Source organism: Procambarus clarkii, chromosome 68, assembly GCF_040958095.1.
Source record: "Procambarus clarkii isolate CNS0578487 chromosome 68, FALCON_Pclarkii_2.0, whole genome shotgun sequence".
Lineage (NCBI taxonomy): Eukaryota > Metazoa > Arthropoda > Malacostraca > Decapoda > Cambaridae > Procambarus > Procambarus clarkii.
In genome coordinates this window covers 9511586-9528083 of record NC_091217.1, presented here as the reverse complement: position 1 = coordinate 9528083, position 16498 = coordinate 9511586, and the positions used below count along the sequence as shown (strand labels likewise).

The 16498-nt window shown below is 37.8% G+C and overlaps 1 protein-coding gene across 1 annotated transcript in view; it reads left to right on the top strand.

The window, feature by feature from the left end:
• Positions 1–16498, top strand: part of LOC123774671 (MAM and LDL-receptor class A domain-containing protein 2) — an 82593-nt gene that overhangs the window by 47971 nt on the left and 18124 nt on the right. Inside the window, exons 29-38 of the mRNA XM_045769179.2 lie at positions 858–1005; positions 2390–2553; positions 3505–3653; positions 7417–7552; positions 9730–10005; positions 11059–11212; positions 11416–11533; positions 12040–12283; positions 15055–15215; positions 15965–16111. Coding sequence (XP_045625135.2) covers positions 858–1005; positions 2390–2553; positions 3505–3653; positions 7417–7552; positions 9730–10005; positions 11059–11212; positions 11416–11533; positions 12040–12283; positions 15055–15215; positions 15965–16111 — 1697 coding nt within the window. The remainder of the gene's footprint in view (positions 1–857; positions 1006–2389; positions 2554–3504; positions 3654–7416; positions 7553–9729; positions 10006–11058; positions 11213–11415; positions 11534–12039; positions 12284–15054; positions 15216–15964; positions 16112–16498) is intronic.

The window sequence follows — 16498 nt, the reverse complement described above, 5'->3', positions numbered from 1 at the left end:
TTCTGCCTACCGCAGACCACGAGCCCGTTTTGGTTATAGGGACCCAGACTTGGGGGCACTGGTCGCTTCGACCTTGGTTCTATCTGCGCCCCTTTGTCCTCCCCTTGTTGGTGTGGTTCACCATTCTCCTCTTTCCCTGCTTCCGGCTCCTAAACGTCTGAGGGCTTCGGGGTTGGGGCAGGGTTTAGCTGGGGGATAAAACTCAAGCGGCTCGGGGAGTTGCCCAATTCGAGACGGGAATGGAGGCATTCAAGCTAGTTCCTCCTGCAGAGGCTCTGGGTCCTTTAATTCCCCTTGTCGATGGGACCCTTTCTGGGTCCTTTAATTACCAGTTGATGGCAATTATGACATACTGTACTTTAAATGTAAAGTGTTCATAGGCAATTGCTCCCTGTGCCTCTCTGAGGGGGGCCAGGTTCTGGCTCATGGTTCCCAGTAGGCAAAAGGATCACTGTGACTGATGACCCCAAACTAATATAGTACATATCAGTTTCGATTGCTTCAGGGAGCCTCTGGGGCTCACCCATAAAATGGCACGTCATTACTTTCAACGCTGGTTTTTTTAAGTTTTGGGTTGATTTCTGATCCCTAAACTCCCCCCTTGCCTCATTGGAGGAGGCAGATTCTGGCCTTGGCTTCTTGTAGGTTTAAGAAGGTCTTGGAGGCTTAGTGCAATTCCCTGAGAGTTCAGCACCAGTTCGCTATAGCTACAGGACGCTACAGATAGGTCTACCAGAAAATAGCCTTTCATTATTGTTAATGCTTTTGTGCTAGATGGTCATACTGGCTTAGCACTTTCTCTTCATAATTATCTTAACCTGTTAATGCTTCACTTTGTTTTTCATATTTCTGGATAGTTGTAACAACGTGTAACTTTGAGAATGAGCAGTTGTGTGGTTGGGGAATCACAGCTACAGATCATCCTATGTTCCAAGATGGTGGTGAAAATTTAGATGTTAAGAACATTAATGAAGATCAAGTTGGAGCAAGTGGAGTCCTTTTCACGTTAGTAAAATATGGTTGGCAAGTGATGTAGGTTTCCTAGTGATTTTCTCATGTTACTTTGGTGCATCTGCCTGTATTATTCTGTTGTGGATTTAACTGTGTTGCTTCTTTCTGATTCTTTTATATATTTACTTATGTTAATTCCTTTTTATGCATTAAATTTAATGTTATGTTCTGATGCCATCTTCATGTGTTATTTCCTTGCTGTGTGTGTGTGTCATTATTGCTTCTCTTTTACATGTTCCTTATTCTAGGCCCATTTACATAAATTTTAATGTTAATTTATTATGAGTAACTGTATTTGAAATTAGTCTCCATCCAAACATTGTTAAATAGAAGAAGCTTACTATCCTTTGATGACAGTTTACGTCATATGACATATAAGGGTTCACCCAAGTTGAAGGCGGCATATGTCTCCTGCCACTTTTTATTATAGAAATTTAATTAAATTTGGGTTTGCTAAAAAAATTTATGTAATTACCTAGATTTATCTCTGGTGATTATTACTTAATAAAACAATAAGCCTTGTTGTTACACATTAAAAATCATTAATTAAGAGAATTAATAAAATACAGTACAGTACATTTCTCATGCATCACAAAAGTTAACATTTTCAAATGACTTAAGCCAAATGTCCCACTGATGAACTTTACCCTATAAGCTTTCATCTAAGGATTACAAGTCATTTGCCGTGAAATATATAATTTCTTACATTTTTAATTGAGATGTATTGTACTAATTTATTTTGAGTAATCAAAGTTGATGATTTCTTTATTTTTCTTTAGTAACACTTATCCTAATTCCATTTTGCAAGTGGGGTTGAATTTCCCTACATTCGCAAGATTTTCTTGAACTAGTCACGTAGAACATTATGGGTAAAGCACAGTTTTATCACCGGGGCAATATTTTAGTTTTATTTATCTCATAAAACATACACAACTGTTTTTATTTCAGGTATTTTAATGCTTTAGATATAAAATTGAAGCTTATATTAAGCTCATTTTTTAAAAAGTACCCCATAGCTCTGCCACCTTAATTCCTCCCATGAGCTCCCATCAAGGGGTAGCTATAGCAGAAGTTTCTCCAGGAGGCTCAATCACCACACAAATCTTTCACTCCAGGAGGCTCAATCACCACACAAATCTTTCACTCCAGGAGGCTCAATCACCACACAAATCTTTCACTCCAGGAGGCTCAATCACCACACAAATCTTTCACTCCAGGAGGCTCTATCACCACACAAACCTTTGATTTGTTCAGCTCTCTGACCCTCACCCTTTCTTTCATATATTATTCTGTTTTAAGAGTCATGCTAAATGAAAGCTTCAGAAACATAATACTGGATGTGAATATAAGGTTTTTGTTTTTGTTTTTGTTGTTTTAGGTGGATGTTGATGCAAGGTTTGACCTCCGTGGAGCCTCCCTTCCAGCAATATAAGCCAGAGGTAGACCACAGCTTTGGTAATAACAAAAGCTACTACGCTTATGTTTCTTCTGTGAATGATGATTATGATGATGTCACAGACCTCGCAACTGAATATTTCATTGGTAAGATGGTAGAATGATATCTTACTTTGGTTTCTACTGTTAGGGTCAGTTTTTCAAAACAATCCTATCTTAAAGTAATTAGACTTTAATTTTAATTAAGTAATTGAAAAAATATGGCATTGAGTGTAGATGAAATGCTCCACTCTGAATTTATCTCTCACTTATTTCGTTAAGCAGTATCTTGCTCCCTCTAAGACATTGCAAACTCCACCCTGGCCCAGTGCGATTTTCTCATCTCTGACGCACCACATATCTTTGCTAAACTTTATTGCCAGGCTTTATTAAGAGAAAGATAAAGTAATTAATTCTGAATTTGCTTGTGTTCAGAAATAAGTTAAAAGTAAAAAAATCTTAGAAGAAACACTGATATTGTTGACCAAACTACACACTAGAAAGTGTGTGGTGTGTGGTTTGGTCAACATATTTCAGCCACGTTATTGTGACTCCTCGTCTGCAAACATCGATATTGTTTTCAAGTCTATGTTGGATCATGTAGTATTCATCATACTCATTTAATAGACAAAAAAATCTGTCTGGTATGAAACAGGAAGAGAACTATTCATGAAAAGTAGTGATCTGATACTTATCATTATACAGTACTGGCTTGCAATGCTTGGTTTATAACTACATATACAACTTCATCAGCATTATACAGTACAGTACATAGAATGACTCTGATAATACAGTACGCATCTTTCATTTGTTTCATATAATGAACAACATTGTGGTTAATTAGTAGGTACAAAAAATGTACATTAAATAAAGCCACTAATTTGCAAAACATTTCTATATCATTTACATTTCTTAGTAACAAACCATCTCTATGAAGCAATAACTTAATAGGTACTGTATCACATTCAAATGTTTGTACTACTGTATATATAAATTAATTAGTCTGAGAGGCTTGTAAATATGATGTAAACTTCAAACATCATTTTATTTTATTATTAGGGGAAACTGCCAAGACCTGTCGTTTTGGTTTCTGGTACTGGTGGACTGGTCCGAAATCTGGGTCACTCCACGTGATAATAACACCCACAGTGGGAGATTCTCGTGAAGCCTGGATGATAGATGGCAACACTGGCAATCAGTGGCAAATGGTAAAGTTTGGTGTTAATCAAATTATTGAAATGTATTTAAATGAATTTACCTGAAGGCCACTAACGCTCTAGTGGCCTTAACATGGACAGGAAACCAACATCTTATCGCAGATTCCTCACATTTGCCTTGATGATTTTTTCCAGTTAGATTTTAAAGCTTAACAGAATTTTGGCATTTACGGCTTTGGTGAGTAAGTGGTTCCATGGGTTTATAACTCTGTGGGGTGAAAATCTCTTTCATTACTCAAATTGTATTATGTTCAGGTGAAATTTACTCCTACACATTTATTTCCTTTCTCATGGTTTTAAATTATTCTTTATTTAATTATGTCCTTCCATTTACAGAATATTATTATTCTCTCCAAGAAACATTATGCTTGAATAAGAGCCACAGTATACATAATGTCAGTAGGTGTTGCTGTTGTCAAAGTGTCTCTTCTGGATACAAAAAAAATAGACATGTCTGCTAATTATAAATTAAAACACTGAAAGTGTATTTGAGGGATTATATGATTGTATAGTAAACCAAAACATGGATATTTGGTGACCTGACTGCTACCAGAGTGCCGAGTGACTTGACCTTGTCTGAGGAGTGGCCAGTATATGAAATAATGAAGCACAGATCATGTGATTTATTAAATTAAATTAAATTCATTTTTTTTATTCAGGTAAAAGTACATACATAGAAGATGAGTTACAAACATAATGTTGGATTTATAGATAGAGCTAGTACATACAATACCTAAAGCCACTAAGACGCACAGCGTATTGGGCAAGGTGTGGGGGGGGGGAATAAAAACACTTAGACTAAAACTTAATAGTAATTGAGATTAAAGTGTAAATTGTGTTGAAAAAGAAATAAAGAAAAAGGGGAGAACATGGATAGGTAAGGAATTTAGAAATGTAGCTAATAAAGTAGTTGGAATGAGACTAACCAAACTAGAAAGGTTAGATGACATCGCATCACCCACACAATTATTTCAAGGAGGTGAAGAGAAGGAATTTAGAAATATAACCATAACATGTGACATAATTAGTAAGAACATTGACAAACTGAACAACTCGAAAGCCCCAGGTGTGGATGGAATACAATCCAAAGTCATAAAGGAACTGGCTGAAGAACTATGCCTTACACTGAAATTACTTTTCACTAAGCCTCTGGACCAAGGGATAGTCCCTCTAGACTGGAAATATGCAAATGTCACCCCTATTTTCAAAAAAGGCAGAAAGAACTCGGAGGAGAACTATCGTCCAGTCAGCTTGACATCACACATCTGGAAGCTCATAGAGAGAATCCTAAAGGAGAAAATTATTCACCATCTTTCAGTGAACAATCTTGTTAAATCAATATGGGTTTGTTTAAATAAATCCTGCCTTACAAACCTGCTCATATTTTTGGAAACAGTAACCAGCTATACAGACAAAGGACTTCTGGTTGCCATAGTATACACAGATTTTGCTAAAGCCTTTGACAAGATACCACATGAAAGACTGGTGAGGAAATCACAGGCACTTGGAATAAATGGAAGAATACTAGAATGGATAACACAGTGGTTAAAACAAAGAAAACAAAGAGTGGTGCTAAATGGGAATGAATCTGATTGGAGAAATGTGGTAAGTGGGGTACCACAGGGGTCCATTTTGGGACCTACCATTTTTGTCATACACATCAATGACATAGATGACAATATTACAAACCACATCATCAAATTTGCAGATGACACAAAGATTTGTGGCAAAGAGGGAAATGATAATGATGTTGTAGCATTACAAAGAGATCTGCAGGAACTCCACAAATGGTCAGATGACTGGCAAATGCATTTTAATATTGACAAATGCAAGACCCTGCATGTGGGGCATAGCAACCCGCACCACAACCATCAAATAAATAACATTACATTACATTACAGCAGATGGATGAGGAAAAGGACCTTGGAGTCAAAATCTACCACTCAATAAAAGTTGTACAGCAGGTATGAACAGCAGGTAAAAAAAGTTAACCAAACACTTGGAATAATCAAGCGCACCCTTGATGTCAAGGAAAAGAAGGTAGTGATTCAATTGTATAAATATTTGGTGTGCTCTCATTTGGATTACTATATCCAAGCATGGAGACCACATCTTTAGAAGGATATAGCTGCTCTGGAGAAAGTGCAACACCGGGCAACAAAAATCATTCCAGAGCTAAGTCAAATCATGTATCAGGAACGGTTGAGGGCCACAGCACTAACAATACTACAAATCAGGCATGACAGGGCTGATCTCATTGAAACTTTTAAAATACTAAACAAAATGGAGGATGTTGATCCAGAAAATTTCTTCAGAAGGTCATGTAACACAAACAAATCAGGTTTCAAGCTCAACAAGCCACACTGTAGGACTGAGAACAACAGAGGCTTTTTCACCCACAGGGTTATTAACCCATGGAACCACCTACCTGCCAAAGCCATTAATGCCAAAACTCTGTTGGGTTTTAAAGTACAGTGGGAAAAGATCATCAGGGCAAATGGGGGGGGGGGCCTTCGACAAGCTGCCGGATTCCTGTCCTCATTGAGGCCACTAGTGTTAGTGGCTCTCAGGGAAACTCAGGTAAACTCAGAATGTAGACCCCCCAACATGAAGATATGTGCTGCCCACCTATTTACCCCACTATTCAACAATGTTATTTGCAATATGTTAAACAAAGGAATGATTTCCATGATTAAATCTTGTGTCACATCCCTCCCTTTCTTTGGAAACCAAAAGGAATTTTACCAAACCATTGTTCATTTTGGATTTGACCTATATCACTTCCTGTAATTCCTGTTCAAGATTTTGAGTGTACAATATATCATGTATTTGGTTAGCCAGAAGGTACCAAGCCAGTCTTGGCTTGTACTGCTGAGTTTTTAGGGATTGACTAAGCTTTCAGATGGGGACAAAGCACTTTTGGTATTTTCCTTTGTGGCTCAATTTGATGTTTTGGACATTCACCAGCCTGAACCACGTGGCTCTCATGGAGATCCATGAGAGCCACGTGGAGAGCCACTTCCTTAATGATTAAGTGTCCTGGTCCAGAGTCCTAAATGTGCTGCAGGAATAGTGTTACAACTCAAGAGAAACTGCACCATGCACAGTAGTAGCAGAGAAGATAGCTATGAGCACTGCTGGCCCTTGACAGTTGGCAACAGTGATAACAAACTTGAAGTGGATAGCAATAGCCAGACACTCAAACAACTGGGCACCATGCCATGAGACAAACATAAAAGCATGGAACCACCAGTGCAGAAATAAAGCTCTCAAATCAGAACCAATCTATTTAACTGAATTTTCCTGTTCAAAGCTGGGTGCAAGCATGTAGATGTCAGGTGATAAATGAGAGTTATTGTCTATTCTGATCCTGTAATGGTGGTTGCAAGTTTTATTGGTACATAGTAGAGTAATAACTGATTTTCCATTATTCCAGTTTTCATTTGCCAATGTTTTTAGAGGTTTTCTACTTTTTGGTGTCATAGCAAGCAGTTTTTCAGTGGTGGATTGATATACACTCTCCAGTCTTGCCACCCATAAACCATGTAGGGAGACAGTTTGCAAAGTTTTTGTTGTGGTGACCCTAAAATGTTGATTAGAGCTAGACATGTGAGTAGAGTCCCAGGTGGACCCAGGCCATGGTTCAGGAAGTAACTAAGGTATCCTAGTTCAGAAAAAAGCTTGAGAATCACTATCGATATATAAGTTTATTGTTCAATTTGGCTTCCAATCTTATTTTCTTATTTATTTTCAGGCAGAGGTTGGCCTAGGTGAACTGAATATGGAATTCGTTAGACTTCAGGCTCATCGAGGCATAAGTTATGAGGGTGGTGGAGCTGTTGATGATCTCTACTTTGCAGAGTGTGTTATTCCAGTTATGCCTCCTGATGGTAGAGTGATCATTGTTTTATATATCTAAAATCAACTTAATTTGTGTTGGATGAAAACTGAAAGGTATTCAAAAGATAAATCACATGAATTACTGCACATTTGAAAATGCTATACAGTATATATACAGTATATACAAGCACTTCATTCTTTACAGTGTAATCCTTAGGTTTTGTTGGAAACTGAAGATTTTTATGGATCCAGGCTCAAGTTGTGTAGGAAGCTCTGAGGTTATTCAACATAGGGTTAGTGTTTAGAGTGCTGAGGGTACAAATGGCTATTCCCACAGTCAAGAGATAGCTCTGAAGTTGGATTAACTATTGCAATCCTTATACAGGTATTTATGTTTGGATGTTTGGGATTTGTTCCTGGGACTTTAATTGGAAGGATGTAAATCAAGACCTATTTTCTGGGAGGGGAGCTCTCTGTTGCTTCCCAAAGCTGAGTATGATGCTGGTCAAGCCATGTCTTAGGAAAATTGCACCAGGCCTCTCCGACCTACTTTATTCTACTAAGAGCCAAAACCAGAATCTGGTTCCCTTAAAGAGAACAGGGGAGCCGGGTCAGAGATCAAACTCAATAACAAGAGAAGGCCTACCAGAAAACATAGATGCCTTAGAACAAGCAGCTGCAAAACAAAAACTAAGTACTGTACCAGTAGGTAATGAGATATGAAGGAGCAATTTTTCATAATTGTCTTCCTCACATACTGAAACATAAGGATCATGGCCAAGACATGCAAATATCAGTTTAGACCTAGGGTGTTCACCAAAAACCTCAACCGTCAGCAGTGTTAAAACTGGGCACTGTCCAATATAAAAAATTTGTTAGAAGAATGAAGATAGACTCAACAGGTGGATGCCAATGTCATAAAAAGACTATTATATAGGATATAGAGACAAGAAGGGATACTGGGAAAGACACTGAACTGGGTAAGGGAGTACGGGATGGACAGAAAGAAAGGATCATATTCAGAAAGAATGTATCGGGCTGGAGAGGAGCAGAAAGTGGGATCCTTAAGAACTCTATCTTCAGTCTATTGCTCTTTCTATTTTAAGTTGATAACCTATCTGAAGGAGTAACCTTATACATACATGTTGATGTTTGCAAATAATACAAAGCTAATGAGAGTAAGAACTGAGGAGAACTGTCAAATGCTGCAGATAGACCTTGACAAGCTTCAAGAGTGGGTAGATAACTGGCTGCTGGAATTAGATCCAAACAAGTATTTTGTAATCAAGATGGAAAAATGGGATAGGAGATTGGTAGGAACTACATCATAATGGGTAGAAAACTACAAAATTCAATAAAAGAAAAAGACCAAAAGTGGACATAATAACAGCTCTAATGCCAAAAGTTTATGTGAACAGGATAAAATCAGTATCATATGAGAAGTTGGCAAACATACCAACAACCTTCATGCAAACTGCATGTATTGTGAAGAAGGAGGAAGGAGAAACATGCCAACAGAATTTATGAATCTAGACCAGGAGGACTGAAAGTTATATACACTTCCTGTGTGTGTGACCATTGTTGGAGTATGTAGCACTAGCATGGAATCTCGTGAAGCAATAAAGGAAATTGAAAAAAAAGTCCAGAGGTATACAACTTGACTACTTTCAGAATTGATAGGGTTCAGCTGTGAGGACAGGTTAAGATAACTCAACCTCACAACCTATAAGGAAAGAAGTAAGGATATATGATTACTACATACAAGATACTTAGAGGAATAGACAAAATATACATGGCCAGTTTATTTAAATTAAGAGAAAGTAAGCCATGAGAGACATATTGTAGGTGGACGCTATATGTGCAATTGAGTTGTAGAAATACACAGATATTTCCATACCCTGTATAAGTGGTCTGTAAGGGAAATGTATTGAAAACAAAAATCAAAGCCATTTCCATTCACAATTTCAAGAAATAAATGTGACATAACTTGAAGATTCACTAGAGGTTGTAAGCATTGAGATATAAAAGACTAGGAGGCAGGGCATAAAAAGAGCTCTACATTTTTTCTCAGTAGTCACAAAATAAGCACTGATATAAGCACAATATATAAGTTTACTAATTTAAAATTTATGTTATAGTAAAATGTCATACATTGAGTCCACATAACAAGGGATATGTATATTTGAGTGTTTCTTCATTATAAAAAAAAAATTGTGTCCCCTTTTAGGACTGACATGTGAAGACATGGACCAATATCAGTGCAGCAGTGGTACATGTGTGATGGAAGACTCTGTGTGTGACTTTTCTGACGACTGCCTCGACAACTCTGATGAAGCCTTGGAAATCTGTAGCTACTTCATTGGCCGCTGCTCATTTGAATATGGATTGACAGTTGATTGGAAAGAAGATGTAGATGACAGCACTGACTGGGTGTTGATGCAGGCCTCTTCTGATAATTCAGGCACTTTGCCTGCATATGATCATACACTTGGCACCAAAAAGGGTAAAGTAGTTTTACTTACTAATATATTATATTCTTTCTTTCTATGTTGCTATGATAATAGAACAATAATGCAGCTTCACATAGCAAAAAGGCTTTACAACATGACTCAAAATTTTGTTATAATTGCCAAATTTGTCATTGTAGTAAATGTTCTGGCTTAGTGTTTTGTTTACCTTTTCACTGTAAGTGTTACTTAAAATTGTTTTAGAGTATTTTAACAAAATATATCTGTAAGGGACAAGGTTATTGTGAGAAATCTTAGCAGACAATTCCAAAAGCTGAATTCTGTTAAATGTGAGAAGTATGGGCGGAAGGTCTCATATTCCAGGGACAGAGGGTTGGTGATACCTAAATATTGTTATTGCAATACAGTATATTGTAAAACCTTAGTCTTACATCCAAGGGAAGTTACAATTTGGAGAATGTTAAGGTAGAACATTTTATATACCAGTACAACATTATACCTATAAAGAGATGCCCAAGTTGAACATGATACTGCTTATATTCATTCATAATCTTACTAATGTGTACTTCTTCTGTTAACAGTAAGCTTACTTTGTTAAATATACTAATTAAGATTTATTGCACTTGAAATATAAACTGCCATATTCCAATAATAATGTTAATAATTCAATTATGACAAAAACAAATTAACAGATACCATTTAACCATTACTATTTTTATTATATCAAACCACTCGAAAAAGAACATGAAACAATGGATACAAACTGGATAAATTAGATTCAGAAATGACTTTTGTAAACACTTTATAAGAAATTAGGTTGTAGACTTATGGAACAAATTACAGGGTAATATAATAGGTATGGGATTGCAGGATTATTTCAGTAATTATGCAGCCATGACTGATACACCAAATTATATACAAATGTTTGACATTCAAGAGTGCTCACTGGGGTGTAAACCCAAGTCTAGCTCTATTTAAAGTGCAGTAATAAACTTGGTTATTTCATATTGTTTCAGCTTTACAGTACTATATTTGATGTTCTTTTAAAGGGTATGATTATTCATATTTTGATAATTTTATTAAAAAAGGTCACTATATGCTACTGGATGTGTCAAGATCAAGCTCAACTCCTTTGGTGGGACGTCTTCACTCTCCAGTGATCCTAAGTGATGTGTCTAAGTGTGCCATCAGGTTTTGGTACCAGACCACGGGTGACAACCCTGGAGTCATCAATATTTACACGTCAGTAACCTGTACCTGTATATTAGAATTATTTAAAAGAAAATATATTATACAGATATAATAAATATACAAGTGGCAATTGCCAAGAAATGTGAAAAGTGTCATAAAAATAGTTTTTATTATAAATGAACTACAGTTATATTTATCAATAATGTATTTGCTTATTGTATAATGGGTCGTATTAATCTGCTGTATATTTTCAGACGCACATCATATTATGAAAGTGGTTCCCACCTTGTTGCCAGTCTCACCAGAACTGCCAAGAATGTGTGGCTCAAATTCAGCATGACTTTTGGTAAATCTGATACAGGTAACTTTCAGGTAAGATAATCATATTAACAAACTTTACAGTTTTAAAAAGATACATTTTATTTTTATTTTATATTGATTAAACATTCAAAGCAAATCATATCTTAGAATTCATACAAAATTCACTTTGATGGAGCACCTGATTAAACCTAAAGGTTTAAAAATTTACATCATCAGATAGTTATTAGATTTCAAATTATTAATTTCTAAGAATAATCCTTGCAAAACCCTAAAGTTTAAGCAGTTTTATTGGTTGCCTCAGTCTAAAATGCAGACCAATTTATCATTTATAATTTAGTACAGTCAGCTTAAGACTAATGTCTAAAGTTTTTCTAGTGTAGTACAGTACTACTATGCAAAATATTTGTTATCATTAACCTCATGTCCTCTGCCAAAGAGCATATTTCACTATTATTGGATACCCTTCATTAATATTGTATGATTATCTCTTGAATATATCTAATAAAATATGGGAAAATGCATGCAAACAAAATGTTAACAAACTCCTGTAATTACAGGTGGTGTTGGAAGGTTATTCTCCAAAGGACAGAAATGGCTTCTTGTTACTAGATGACTTATCCATGACTCCCTATTGTGAAGTGTCTTCCGACCAGCATCTTCCTGGAGAAGATGACATTACAACACCCAAACCAAACTGTCCATCAGGGCAATTGGACTGTGCAAATGGTCAATGTTACAACCCTGTTGAAGCTTGTAACTTTGTAGATGATTGTGGTGATGGCACTGATGAACGAGACTGCAGTAAGTTTGGTTGATCCTTTTTATAAAAGGAAACCATAAATATTAGGAAACTATAAACATTAGACCTCACCTCTGCGCTGCTCGTGCCCGGCCCTCCCCTCCACTCCCTGGTAGGGGAAGGGGGGGGAACCCCGAACCCTTTGCGCTGGCTAACCAGCAACTCCAGTTCGTTGGCTAATACGATTCGGGGCGATTGTCAACTCTGGCCTCTGTTTCCTGGCAGTGTTTTGCCTTAGTGGTATTCTCTGCGACTTAATGGTGTTGTGGCCAGGTGTAAACAAGTGTACCAGGGCTGCATGCACTTAAGGTGGCCTTCCCTAAGCGCCCTGTGGGTACTACCCCTGGGTGCTATGATTCTTTTCCCTTATGCCTTCGGGACGCCATTTCCTTAGGGGTTTTTGCTTCTCGGCATTTACCCCACCCTTGGGGCCAGCTGGGGTTTCGTGGCCCTTGTTTGGCCTTGGGTAGGAGTGGTGTTGCTGCTGGTTGGAGCATGAAGGTGTTGCACAGCCAGCTTACCTACGCAGTGGCAGGTTCCTGTTTTCTCTGGGGGCATTGTACTTTTGCAGGGGGTTTTATTTTATTTTTGTTCTTTACCTGGTGGGGGTCTGCCTTGTGTGGCTATAGATCCATTTGTATTATTTTGGTGGCCCTCCGTTAGCTCCCGATGATTGTACACGTCACAGGGGTTTCAGTGTTTTGATCATTCCCTTGTTAGCTTTTGGGTCTCACCGGTTAGGAACACCTTGCCTGGGCTTCCCTTAGCAGTCAGCCCATGGGCCCTGGAAAACCCTATCGTGGCTGGGTGGACTTATGGATACATCTTCCAAGTTCCAGCTCGCCTCATGCGAGACTGAAGATTGCTGTGCACTCTTGTCTCAGGGTGACAGTCACCATTTTTGCCTCCATCCTGCTGTCTGTTGGGTCAACGACACCTTTGACCTTGTAGTCTTGCGAGTCGTGTTCTCTGCTTGTTCTCCAGTTTACCCATTCTGACAACATTGATATTCGGGTACAGGCGGCATCCGCATTGCATGCCAGGTTTAGGTTGCAGCAACACACTAGGTTGGTTTCCCACCCGGATGCCCCTGAGGCTGCCCCGTTTTGGTTATACGAACCAGGACTTGGGGGGACGTTAGTCGCTTCGACTTTGGTACCTTCCGCACTCCCTGGTCCTTTCCCTGTCGTTTGTCCTGCTCCAGCCCTTTCCCCCCTTGCTCCTTGCTTCCTAACGTCTGAGAGTTTAGGAGTCGGGGCAGGGTTTAGTAGGTGAACTCCATTGACTAATTCCCTGGTCTATTGTATCGCATATTAGTCAGATAACTCCAGGGAGCCTCTGGGGCTCACCCAGAAAATGGTATTTCATTACATTCAACGCTGTTTTTTTTTTTATCTATTCCACTTGTTTGTTCCATAAGGTAAGATTCTATTGATCAGGATCTTCTGCAGTCAGACCAGGTCAACACACCACACTGACACAGTAGATAAATTTTCAAAACATTCTCATTAGGTCATACTGGTGCTAGGACAACACTGGAGAATACTCAATCCAACCCAGAATGTAAACAGAAAAGTGCTTTACATAAGTTCAAAAGCCTTTCCATGTGTTAGCATAAAGATTGCCAAGCTGTTCCTTGACTAACTACAGTACCTAACTACCCAATAGGACCTTTCCTCTGACTGCCACCAGGTACTAGTTATGAGAACCCTCTGTTCTTGGAATGCCATGAGAGGACATGGGAAGGCTCTTTAGTTTATGATTACACTTTATGTTGGTTATATGTAGCTGGTTAAGTGATCTTCAGTAACACCTTAGCTCTTGATATGGTCAACTGAAAATTACCTGTGGTGCTAGTCCCTGAAAGTTATCGTGCTTGATAGTTCATGATCCTGATCTATAGACACAGTCGAGCTTGCCTTAGGAGCAGCCAAATGATTCTGCTCAGAATAGTGCTCTTCATATTCAGTAGTATTGTACTCTCATAGCCAGATTTTTTATAAGCTTGACTTTAATTGAATTTTGTAGCCAAAGGCTTAATTCAATTACAGTGCAACCACGATTCAACGAAGTATATGGGACCAACCACACTAAGCGAAATTTTAATTTCAACCTGTCATATGAAGGACAAATATGAGAACCTGCCTTTAAAGAGATTAAGCCACATCTTGGATATTTCTCATGCCCTAGCCTCAAAACCTCATTTTTAGAGGAAACCAGGCCCATATTTGTGAACGAAAACTGGGAAATCTCAAAATGAAAATGAACCAAAGAATTTGGTTTGAAATATGATTAATGGCTTTTCCAAGGACCCAACTGTTTCTTGTAATATTGTATTCATTTACCAAAATCATTAAAACATGATTTGAGCCTTATTAAGAGCGTTATCAATCATACCCACATATTTCCCATACTCTATGGGCCAGTTCCACTAAGGGGATCTTTAATTTTAACCTATAAAAACATTAGCAACTTTTCCATCAATCTGTGAACTCCGTCCCAGCATTCTAAGGAAATTCGCACATCTTCTGCTTCAGCAAACTCTTGTTTGTCGAATCGGGTAAGTAAATCCGGCCTGGAAAGTGTGCATTCCAACTGGAGATTCATTGAATCAAGGTTCATTGAATCGAGGTTCCACTGTATTTATTATCATAGATTTTTTAAGTACAACATTTAATTGATATGATTTGTTTTGTGTATTTTGAATAAGTAATACTTTTATAATTTATCATATTGAAGCAGATTTTTTTTATCATAATTTAATTGTCTTCAGGCAAAACATGTGATTTTGAAACGGATTTGTGTGGATGGTTCGAGAACAGTGCCAATTCTATCCACTGGGCTGTTACTGGCTTCCCGGCTGGTGCTCCTGGTCCAGATGCTGACCACAATGGTGATGTTTCCAAACATGACCTCAGCTCCTCCAAGAGTGCGGTTAGAACCATTTTTATATATTTGTAATTTAAACTAAAACAATATTGAATCTGATAAAGATGCATAGTTTTGGAAAAACTATGCAAAATTGGAAAAGATGAGAATTGGGACAAATTGGAATATACAGTGGAACTTCCCATTATGTGGATCCCCATTTTCTGAATTCTCATATTATCTGGATATACAGTACTGTTCCATAGAAATTTCAGGTTCTCCTTCCCTGTTGATCGGAGCATGTCTGGTTAACCCCCCCAATGATGACTCAAGGCTCTTTTTAATTGTCTCTTAAAAAACAAAACATAGTCCAGCCTAAATGACTGACAAAGGGACATTCATTAAGACAAATTCATTTCTGAACCCTCTATTGATTTGACTGCCAAATAAGGGCTTGCTATCTGCCTGGCTAATTTTGCTCAGGTGGCAGCCTTTTGCTGTCCAAACCTTAGAAATATTTTCTTCCTGTGAATGTGTTTTATGTGCACAATGGCCTATGCTTGAAAATTCCCTGCAGCAGCATGATGATTCATGATGACCCTGCTTGACTGTCTATAGCCATCGAGAATCTTAACTTACAGATTTTAGTTTAGTTCATTTACCTTAGATAGCATCCAAATAATTATAAATTTTAAAGCAACTTCTCATGTAAATTCAAGGCCCTCCTATTTTAGTTAACTAGGTTTGTCAGTGCCATAATCTGAGTGTTAATATTCATACCAGCATCCTAATACTGTAACACTTTCTTCGTGCAGAGCTTATCTGGACAGACAGCAATATTGGAGTCTCGGGTATTCTCTGCTGCTGGTCCAAATTGTGTCTTGACCTTCTATTACTACATGGGAAACACTGAAAGTGAAAGTTCTTCTTTGTCTCTCTTTAGGAAGACTGAGTCGAAGGTGGTATGTATACCTAGTTTATTGCTGATAAATCAATACAGTACAAGTTAAACTGGCTGTTCTATTTACATTTACATTCTTTGTTATATTAATTTATTTATTTATTCATATACAAGAAGGTACACTGGGTTGCTAAAGTATATATGTTTGTGGTTGAGTAGTACATTCTTGCAAAGCCACTAGCATGCATATTATTTGCTATTGTCTTGCTATTTTTAAACAATGCTGTTTGTTCTCCAACTTGTACAGTTGCTGATTTCTGCCATGTTCCCCTCCCTTTTTATTCCTTTATTCAACATAATTTATACCTAATCCCATTTACTACTAAGTTTTAGTCTAAGTGTTTTTCCCCCCCCCCCCACCTTGCCCGAACCCGAAATGCTATGTGTA